Genomic DNA, 11062 nt, shown 5'->3' on the forward strand with positions numbered 1-11062 from the left:
TGGCCCACATGGGCTGTAAGACCCGAACCCTGGCCTCTCGACCAAATGGAGTCCGCAGACTTACTTATTAATTTCCTTGCTTGTTTGATTCATGTGTTTTATTTACAAAGTCATATTCGAATATGAGGTTCATAAACAAAGGAATAGATTGCACAGCGTAATAATAATGTGTTAACTTTGTATTACTTAGAAACATGAGATCCAATACACAATTTCTTAACAGTTTCATAGACAATCACTAGTTCATCCCTAGCATCATCTAACCAAACATTACACAGCCTCTCACTGACCGAGCCTTCACGGCTCCTTGGCTTGACCAGAACCATCCTTAGTTCCTGAAACCACAACCAGATAAGCATTAATCATAACCGAGAATTGAACGGATTGATTCTACAATGCTTGGCTTGGTCCCTAGAACTTAGATAAACCTCTGTCCATATATTCATAAAAAGTATGAACCTATCTACTGTATCCTAAGTCATTCAACCAACCACCCCTTGACTTAGAATCAGATAGATAGTCCAGAATAGATAAACAGAACACACGAACAGATCCGGATCATCCCCAAAGACCAATCCGTCTAACCGGATAGAATCTAGGTGCGACCGGCCAATGAAGTCCGGCTCAATGGCCCAACGGACTCCCTTACCTGATCCGGCCTTAGGCCTGGATCCAATCAACCGTGTAAGCCTCAAGCCTGATCCGGAAGGCTTAGCAACCGGTCAGACCTTGAGACTCTACCTTGGCTTAGACAAACCGTGACCTTGTCTTACTTAACAAGCCATAGGCTGATCCATAAGGATCGGTCATAACCTGTCCCGAAATACACCGTTTGGAACATGCACCCTCTGGCCATTCGTACCTCTTGGTCCTCGTACCTTTTGTTGTTCGTAACCTTTTGTATCTTGTACCTTTTGGTCCCTAACACCCTTTGGCAACTCACAACCTTTGTTAACTCATGACTCTTGGTAACTCGTGCCCTTTGGGTCATTCCCAACTCGTCCTAACCGCCCAGTCTTGGTGCGATCGGATCGTCCATCTAACCGACCCCTGTCTAGGCTAGCGGTTTGATTATGTTCGGCCAAAGCCTAGGGACGTGTCCCTTGGACTCAACCAACACAACCTTTCGTGTTTAACCAGAGAGAAGAGAAGAGAAACAAATTGAAACAGATAAGGAGAGCAGGATGGGAGTTAGGAACCGAGTAGAGCCGCGGTGCGGTTGCATGGACCGTCCGTTCGGTCTGATGGAGCCACGGCCCATCACATACCTTGTGTACCAGGTCTGGGTTCTCCATGCTCTTCTCCTTGTCTTGATCTCCCATTCTTGACCGGAGTTAGTTCCCAAACGATCAGAGTCGCCGGAACACAACACCACCACACTCGACCTCTCTCTTGGCCGGAACTCTCTCTTTCTCTCTTTCTTTCTCTCTACGTTTTTCTCTGAGTATTTTACACTGGAATTGGATAATGAAATCAACAGGAGAGCCCCCATATTTATAGAAAATGACGGGCTAAGTCTTGCCCCACGAACAGGCATGACTTGCTAGCGAATGGGCACCATCGGCAAAGGGTTGTGCCCTTTCGGCCACTTGCATCCCTTCGCCCTTTCTGATTGGGTTTGGGGTCGGTCAAAAGCCCAACCCACGCCCCAAGCCTCCTGGACTTAGCCCACGGCCTTGTCCAAAGACCCAACAGCCCTTGGCCTCATGGCCGGACCTCCCAGCCCGCCACTGACCCGGACCCGAACCATCGGCCTAAAATCCGAACAGTCCGTCTAGCTGAGATGAGCTGACTCCCAGCTGCCTCAGCTGAGTGAGCTAGTAGTCCAGCTAGTTGAGCTGACTTCGTAGTGGCTGAGCTGGAGTGAACTCAACCTAGCTTCGTTAAGCTGGTCGAGCTACTTCACCATCTCGTCCAGCTACCGTCTCACTCGTCTTAGCTGTCTCTTTGCTCTTATAAGGTTAAGTCTAAGTTTCCTTACGTCCTCAACCTTCTTTCTTGGCCATGGAACGCTTGCATTTTTGTCCTAATGTTGTAGGCACGGGACGGATGGTCGGATTGGACGGACGGACGGATAATCGGATGGCCGTTCCGCGGTTCAGCCTTGGCTCGGATGGACGGTACCGGCCGGGTCGTCTCTTGATTGGGATTGTACCTAAAACAGATATGAACTTTTATGAGTTTTCAATAGAAACAAGAAGAGAAACCGAGAGACTAATGGATGAATGATAAATAAGCAAGATATGATTTTTTTGGGTTTTATAGAATGGATGAATGAAATCTAGAACAAAAGATAGAGAAAAGAGAAGTTTGGCGGATGGAATCTGTTGTTGGACGTGTGTCTCTCTCAATAAGATGCCAAGGACGGATGGAAGGATAGATATGGATCCGGCTCTTGCTGGATGTATGTCTCTCTCAAGATTCGGAGAAGGAATGGAATGGATCGAAGGACTCAAAGAACAATAGATCGGTTCTTTGATATGTCAGACGGCTGCTCTCAATGGTTTCAAACAACTGAAAGACTTAGGGTTTCTTTGCTAAAGCAAAAACGATTTCATAAAAAGACTTAGCCGAAAATTGGCAACTACAAGGGTTTAAATAGGTGTTCCTCAATGGACTTTAAAAGATAAAAAGGCCTAGACAAATGGCCAAAGTCTTAACCGAAATAAATTAAAGAAAAACAATAGACCGGTCGCGGTTTGAGATGTCGGGATCAGAACTCATAGTATGCTTGCATGTTGCCTCATTAAAACCTTTCGGAAAACCCTGTGGGACAAAACCCGATAAGGAAAAAGAGTACAACACATACTACTCCTTCTGATGGTCGGCTATATCTCTGAACCAGAAGCAAGTTGGTTGGATGGATTGAGTATGAAGTGGGAAATGATCAGGCCGGCTTCATTCTGGCCAATGGAGGAGAACTGGATTGAATGGAAGGGGTCTGGAACCTCTAATGGTTCGCCGGTGTCTTCAAGCTTTAAGTCAGACAACTCCTGGATCAATAGTTGCTTGAATCCGGTTTGGTCCTGTGCAAGCAACTCCTGGACAGCTTTGGCAAATCCAGCTCTTATAACCCTTGAGCCAGACCTTGTGGTAGGACCTTTGCGGATGATGGGAACCTCAGTCGTGGGTACTACAACATCCCCTCCCTCTTGAATAGGTTCTGTCCTCAGAATATCTCCGTCATCTGCAATATAAGGAGACAAGTCAGACACATTGAACGTTCGGGAAACTTGGAACTCACCTGGCAGCTCTAGCCGGTAGACATTGTCATTGATCCGGTCGAGCACTCGGAATGGTCCGTCCCCTCGTGGAGATAATTTGCTCTTCCTCTCTTCCGGAAACCGCTCTGGCCTCATGTGGAGCCACACCCAGTCGCCTGGTTGGAAGATAACTTCTGTGCACCCCTTGTTGAGCTTAATCCGGTTCCGTTCAGCCTTCTTCTCCAAAGTCTCCTTGACTTGCCGGTGCATGTTCTTCACAAACTCAGCCTTTTTGTCACCACTCTGGCTAACTTGCATGGCTGGGGGCAGTGCGGATAGGTCCATGGGCGTCTCTGGTCTAAAGCCATACACGATCTCAAAAGGGGAGAGATTAGTAATAGAGTGCCTTGCATTGTTATAAGCAAACTCAATGAAAGGCAAACAACTCAACCAATTTCTAAGATTCTTACCCACCGTAGCCCTCAACAACTGAGAGAGTGTACGGTTTACTACCTCGGTCTGACCATCAGTATGTGGATGGCAAGTGTTCGAGAAGAGGAGCTTGGTTCCAAGCTTTTTCCACAATGTCCTCCAGAAGTGGCTGAGGAATTTTGTGTCTCGGTCGGATACAATGGTACGAGGCACTCCATGTAAGCGCACCACTTCCTTGAAGAAGAGATCAGCGGTTTGGCTTGCATCATTGGTCTTGGAGCACGGAATGAAATGTACCATCTAGGAGAACTTGTCCACTAGAACAAAAATAGAATCCTTGTGTTCTATCTTGGGCAAGCCCAGCACAAATTAAGTCCATAGACAGATCCACCCATGGTGCAATAGGAATAGGTAAAGGCATGTGTAAACCATAAGGATGCGACCTGGATTTGGTTTTCAGACAGACAGTGCACTTGGCGCAAAGGCTCTCGACATAGCGCCTCATCCGGGGCCAATAGAAGTGGTCGGACATGACGCTCAGGGTTTTGTCTCGACCGAAATGCCCCATCAACCCGCCCCCATGAGCTTCTCGGGTCAGTAAGTCTCGCATGGAACCATGAGGGATGCACATGCGTTTTTCCTTGAAGAGGAACCCGTCCTGCTGATAGAATGGACCCATGGCTCCCTTAGCCGTGTTACTATAAAGCTCAGAAAAATCAAGGTCAGTTTCATAAGACATTTTAAGTTGTTCAAAACCCATGATCTTAGCCTCCATGGTGGTAATAAGTGTGTGGCGCTGGGATAGAGCATCTGCCACTACGTTGTCCTTTCCCTTCTTGTACTTGATCACATAGGGAAAAGTCTCCACAAACTCCAGCCACCTAGCATGCCTCTTCTTGAGTGTGGTCTGGCCCCTCAAATGCTTAAGAGTCTCGTGATCAATGTAAGGTCGGAGGACCTCGTTCATGAGCCTCATGAATGTGCTAGGGGCGTTGGTAAGGCCAAACGGCATCACCAGCCACACGTACAGTCCTTGCTTGGTCTTGAAGGCGGTTTTCCACTCATCTCCTTCCTTCATGCGGACTTGATGGTACCCACTCCTGAGATCAATCTTAGAAAACACAACAGACCCACTCAGTTCATCCAACATATCATCTAATCTGGGTATAGGGTACCGATATTTGATGGTTATGTTGTTGATGGCTCGGCAGTCCACACACATGCGCCACGTTCCATCCTTCTTTGGCACTAGTAGAACCGGGACCGCACAGGGACTAAGGCTCTCGCGGATGTAGCCTTTGTCCATGAGGTCTTGGACCTGCCGCTCCAGCTCCTTAGCTTCCTCAGGGTTGACACGGTAAGCGGCTCGGTTTGGTAGGGGCGCACCGGGTACAAGGTCAATCTGATGTTCTATGCCACGGACAGGGGGTAAACCGGCTGGAATCTCATCAGGAAAGACATCCTTGTAACGTCCCATGAGGTCTTGTACTACATCCGGTACTTCAGGAGCCTCAAAACCAGCAAAACAACCTTCCTTAAAGATCATTAGTAGCACCTGTGTCTCACGTTGTAATGATTTAAGCACTAGTCCGGAAGTCATGTAAAGGTTAGTGTTACTTACCTGGCCGGACTGGATCATTGCCTTCTGCATATCATGAACTTCTTGGGGGCTGAGAGGTGCTAGGCTGTGCTTCTTGTTGTTGTGGACGAAACTATAAATGTTAGTGCGTCTATGGTGAAGGGTCTCCTTGTCAAACTACCACGGCCTTCCTAAAAGTATATGGCCGGCTTGCATGGGTACAACATCACACTTGACCTGGTCATGGTACTTGCCAATACTGAAGGACACAACAACTTGTTCGACAATCTTGAGTTCAGTCTCATCATTGAGCCATTTGAGACGGTATGGCCGGGGATGTGCAGTTTTGACGAATCCTAGCTTATCAACAAGATACTTGCTAGCCATGTTTGTAACACGCCCGGACCGTACCAGGCCGGACTAACCCGGTACGTCCCGGGAGCACCACAAGTATAGCTCACCGTACCGGTTCGACCTAGAATCAAGAACAAGTCAAGACTCTCGACCAATCCGTTCCAGTTTGCTATGACCTCGATGTCATGGCCTAAGGCTTCACAACCCGTACCACAATCATCGAGTTGTGTTGACCCGGACAAGGTCTAGTATCATTTAACACACAACTACGAATATAAACATACATTTTATTAATAATAGGTAGAAAGCGTTTTACAAAACATTACAATACAAAATAGGGGAGTTTACTAGAATGTTACATATTTTAGGTGTATTGACTAGAATGATACAGATCTTTTTTTTATTACTAGAATATTTTCGATACCAAGCGTACCCTTTTTTTACGTTATGAGAAAAAACGTATTTACGAGAATGCCATTACTTTTCGCTGCCACGTAGGCAAAAAACCGGCGCCACGGAGGAATTCGCGTCCGTATTTTCATTAAGTCAGCTGTTAAGCGATAGATACGTATTTACGGCCGATTTATCTTTACGTTACGGCTGACTTAATACATACGACTGACTTAAGTGAAAGTGGCTGACTTAAAACTATAAGTCAGCTTGCCGATACAACTGATTTACAGAAATCCGGCTGAGTTATGTGACCACGGCTGACTTAATGATACAAATGACGGCTGACTTATACATCGGCGGTTTGATTTCTGGAAAATTTGGCTGAGTCGTGGTTAAGAAACGGCTGAGAAACTTTTTTTCAGCTGAGTAAAGGAACATGGATGGGTTGGGTTATTGAAGCCACGGCTTAATTATGGGATGCTGTTACGACTGGGTTTGTATTAGTCAGCCGTTAAAGCATGGATAAACAGTAAACTCAGCTGCTTTGCGGCTGACGTATGAGCGAAAGATTAATTACTAGAATGTTCTCGTTTGATGGCTGATTTACGTAACGATACGGCTGACATATGGTTGTTCATCCTTATTGCGGCTGACTTACTGTCAAAAGATTAATTACTAGAATGTTTCCATGTATCGGCTGACAAAGTGTAAACATGATGGCTGACTTATTTTGGCTGAGTTACTGATTTGTTTGTCGGCTGATTAACCGATGTTCCATGTCATCTGCCATGTCATCAACTCGGATTTGACATGTCATCACTAACGGTCGCCCAATTTACAACTGAGTTACGAGACCTTTCAGTTGTCTTCTTCATCTTATTTTTGAATGATTACACAGCCTTTCTTTTCTTCTTCATCATCTCAGTTATCTATCCTCTTCATCTTTCTCATATGGTAATGGATCCCGTTATTATTGTTTCCGGTAAATGGATTATGAAAAAACGATATGTATTCAACGTCGACAGTAGAGGGTGTAGAGTTCTTCATTTAGGTGAGAAAACTAAACTTGAAGATTTCACAAAGTCTGTCATCGACGATTACGGTTTGAATGATTTGAAGGTTCATATTCTGCTTAGCTACATGTTTTCGAATAAAACATTGAAAACAATGGCGCACAACACTCCACCAGTTTACGTGTCCAACACTCGACAATTGCAATGTTTTCTAAGCTTAAAGAAAAGCGAACAACTACGTCTCTGTGTGGAGATTACAGAGAAAAAGGATGACAGCTCAGACGTAGAAGCTTCAGAAGAAGAAGCTTCAGAAGAAGAAGCTTCAGAAGAAGAAGCTTCAGAAGAAGACGCTTCAGAAGAAGACGCTTCAGAAGAAGACGCTTCAGAAGAAGAAGCTTTAGAAGAAGAAGCTTTAGAAGTTGAGTCTATAGAGAATGGGAGTTACGATGGTTGCAGTTTGGAGGATGAACAAGATGAAATTGAGAATGACTGCTTTAGTAACGTTGAAATACACGACGTAGCCGGAGAAGATGAAATAGGCAAAGAAAACGAAGAAGATGATGAATTTGAAAGTCGATTTGATATGTTCGATGACTCGGACGGTGCGTCATCTGAAGATGATAACTTCAGCACATACGGTGAGTCTCCTATCGAAGAAGACGAAGATTCACCAACGCTACCTTCCAAGAAGAGATATCAGAACTTCTTGATGAGCGAATCTAAAGGGAATCTGGAGGTTTTGAAGTTGGAGATGTCGTCGTTAGACCTTGCGGTAGGACAACGATACTTGACTAAAAAGCATTTGAAGAGACGACTGAAACTTTTTACAGTGAGGCATCAATTTGATTTTGATGTAGAAATATCAAACCTGACAACATACGTTGTTAAGTGTTGGGTTGATGGATGTACATGGAGAGTTCGTGCATCTACCGAAGGATTGTCCCCGCAGTTTTATATTCGTATTTACGACTCGGATCATGCATGTTCTGTAACTGAGCGTTCTAATCGATCTCGAAATGCAACACCGGATATTTTAGGAGAGTTGTACAAGAACTTTCTCGGCGACGTTGGTCCGGCCGTTCGCCCTGAGAGTGTCGGAATAGCTATCACTAAGCAGTTTGGTGTAAAGGTAATTATGTTAAAACGGCTGAGTTATGGTAGAGTATAGGCTGGGTTATTTTATGTTAGAAATGACTGAGTTACAAAACTATGGTTGAGTTATGTTTACGTTGTGACCGTCTTAATGATATGATGTGGCTGAGTTATGTAAATTGTTTTTTCATGTGAGCAGATGGAATATTGGAAATCACACCGGACGCTTAAATGTGCAGAGGAAATCGATGAGGGCACACCTGAGTGTGGTTTTGAACTCTTGCCTTCTTACTTATACATGATAAGAAGGGCAAATCCGAATACAGTTATGCGTCTTCAAATCGATGAGCTTGGAAGATTCATGTATGTGTTTCTTGCGTTTGGTGCGAGCGTTAATGGGTTTCCTTTCATGCGCAAAGTTGTTGTCGTCGACGGTACGTTTCTTAATGGTAAATATAAAGGGACGTTACTCACAGCACTAGCTCAGGATGGTAACTTTCAGATTTTTCCAATAGCCTTCGCAGTGGTTGACACTGAAAATGATGATTCGTGGAATTGGTTTTTTACGCAACTAAAAGTGTTGATTCCTGACCAGGAGGGTCTTGCGATAATATCAGATAGGCATAACTCGATAGGGAAAGCAATTACAAATGTGTATCCGTTAGCTGCTCGTGGAATATGCACCTATCATTTGTATAAAAACATATTGGGACGGTACAAAGGAAAAGATGTATTTCGGCTGGTGAAGAAAGCGGCGCGATATTTTAGAATGTCTGACTTTGATATGATTTTCGAGGAGATTAAAGCACTTAATCCTGATCTCCACGGCTACCTCGAAAGAGCTGATGTCAGACTGTGGACACGTGTTTATTTCCCGGGCGAGAGGTACAATTTGATGACTACGAACATAGCGGAATCAATGAACAGAGCATTATCGCATGCTAGAGGTCTTAACATTGTTCGAATATTGGAATCGATACGGGTTATGATGACCAGATGGTTTGCTGAACGAAGAGTGGATGCCAGATCGCAGTCAACCACACTCACGCGCGGTGTGGAGAAACTATTACAAGTAAGTCAGTCGTAACAGTAAAATAAGCCAGTCTTTAAATCTAATAAGTCAGTCGTTTTAATTGGGTTTTGTTGATAGGGACGTGTAAGTGCCTCCCGGGATTGGACCGTTCAAAGGATTGATGACCATCACACTGAAGTTAAATATGGCGCTGCTGGCGAGTCTTTGAATGTTGTTAATTTAGTTGAGCGAAAGTGCACATGTCGGCGTTTCGATGTCGAGAAAATACCATGTGTACACGCAATCGCAGCTGCAGAGGAAAGAAATGTTTCTCGAATATCACTGTGCAGTCCTTACTATAAAAGCACTTATTTAGCTAGCGCATACGCTGAATCGGTCATGCCGGTTGACTCAGCGCTACCTGTTCCAGATAACGTGGCTAACGTACAGTGCTTTCCACCGTTTATTCGTCAACAACCGGGAAGACCTAAAAAAAATAGGATGAAATCTGCTTTAGAAGTTGCACTTGCAAACAAACGTCCTAGGAAAGAGCACATATGTTCTCGTTGCAGTCAAAGTGGACATAATGCGAGAACTTGTCCGATATAAGCAATTGCTTTTCATGTTGTTTTGAAATACGGCTGGGTTTTGTGTTGTAATACGGCTGGGTTTTGTGTTGTAATACGGCTGGGTTTTATTTTCATTGATTTGCACAACGGCTGGATTATTATTTGTAATACGGCTGGGTTTTGTGTTGTAATACGGCTGGGTTTTTTTGTATTGTGGTTGGGTTTTTATTTTCATTGATTTGCCCGCTTCCCATTACTCAAGAGAGACACAGACATCGAAAAACGAAATGTCCGTACTTAATTGCCCTACGTTACGTAATAGCCCCTACGTAATTATTGATTATAAAGTGGAATACGAAAGCAGCGAATTAAATTAAGAGAAATTAATCTTCATTGGCTGAGATAATGTTACTCACACGCCTAATAATTGTCGTGATTTCTAATGTCAGCTCTTTTATTCAAACGCAGTTGAAAAAAACTTCCCCGCTAGAAACACGAAACGTCGCGAAGTCAATTAAGGCTGAGTTATTGTAATACACGGCTGAGTTATGGATTAAATTCCCGCTCAAAATAAGAAATAAGAAACGCCGCGATACGAAACTACAACCGTTAACTGCAGATAAATAAGGTACTTCTCAAACAATTACACATCTTCAACTCTCTATCTTTTACACAACTGTCCTCTCAGAGAAAATGGAATATTTCCCTCTGCTTGAATTGCCTGAAGATCTTCAGGCAATGGTGGTTGAGCGTGTGGCCCGTAACTCCTTCCAAGATCTCTACCGCCTCAGAGCATCGTCCAGGTCGATGAAGGCGTTAGCAGAGATGCGTAGGGTATACCATTATTTCGATGTGTTATCCTTTCCCTGGGGTCTCATTATGCCATCTCAGTTGTTGAAAACTTGCTACGCTGAGAACAATCCAAGCACAATTTATGTAAAGGGTGTACAGTTTTTCTACTCATACGATGAGCAAGATTATGGCCTTTCTCTCCTCAAGCGTGCAGCAGATGCAGGATATGAGCGTGCAGTGTATACACACGCTATGACTGAAGCAATCTTTTACGGTGATGGGCAGTATTTTCGGAGAATTCCAAGAGCAACTGTTGACAGGGTCGGGAAACTTGTTCGAGATGCGAAATGGGGATGGGGTTTGTGGCATACTGACGAGTTCCGTCAAATTAAGGCCATGTTCACTTCTACTTATGTTCCGTCCTTCTACCTTTGCCAATGTGCAAATGTTGTGGACCGACAATGTCTCTGCCTATGGCACATTGATGTGACTAAGGACGACAACATGTGTGAGCGCTGTTTCTGGATCAAAGAGATTTCCTTGTTCTTTCGTGATTTTGAACCGATAAGCCTGTTTAGGGACACAAGTAAGTGGTGAAGATGTCTCTGCATCAGAATCTTATC

The 11062-nt window shown here is 44.4% G+C and overlaps 1 protein-coding gene across 1 annotated transcript; it reads left to right on the top strand.

Moving 5' to 3' along the window:
- Positions 1-7557: 7557 nt before the first annotated feature.
- On the top strand, positions 7558-9687 carry LOC106363370. Its single transcript, XM_013803121.1, has 3 exons — positions 7558-8103; positions 8266-9138; positions 9217-9687. Exons 1-3 carry the CDS (start codon positions 7558-7560, stop codon positions 9685-9687), a joined length of 1890 nt encoding a protein of 629 aa, XP_013658575.1.
- The last annotated feature ends 1375 nt before the right edge of the window (positions 9688-11062 follow it).

The sequence above is a fragment of the Brassica napus genome, unplaced genomic scaffold (genome assembly GCF_020379485.1).
Source record: "Brassica napus cultivar Da-Ae unplaced genomic scaffold, Da-Ae ScsIHWf_1183;HRSCAF=1698, whole genome shotgun sequence".
Taxonomy (NCBI): domain Eukaryota; kingdom Viridiplantae; phylum Streptophyta; class Magnoliopsida; order Brassicales; family Brassicaceae; genus Brassica; species Brassica napus.

What these genes read in the sequence shown, in the direction of transcription:
- LOC106363370 (XM_013803121.1), top strand. Translation starts at nt 7,558, where the DNA reads ATGTTCGATGACTCGGACGGTGCGTCATCTGAAGATGATAACTTCAGC. An exon ending in CTAAGCAGTTTGGTGTAAAG is followed by an intron (nt 8,104 to 8,265) that starts GTAATTATGTTA and finishes TCATGTGAGCAG; the next exon opens with ATGGAATATTGGAAATCACA. An exon ending in GTGTGGAGAAACTATTACAA is followed by an intron (nt 9,139 to 9,216) that starts GTAAGTCAGTCG and finishes TTTTGTTGATAG; the next exon opens with GGACGTGTAAGTGCCTCCCG.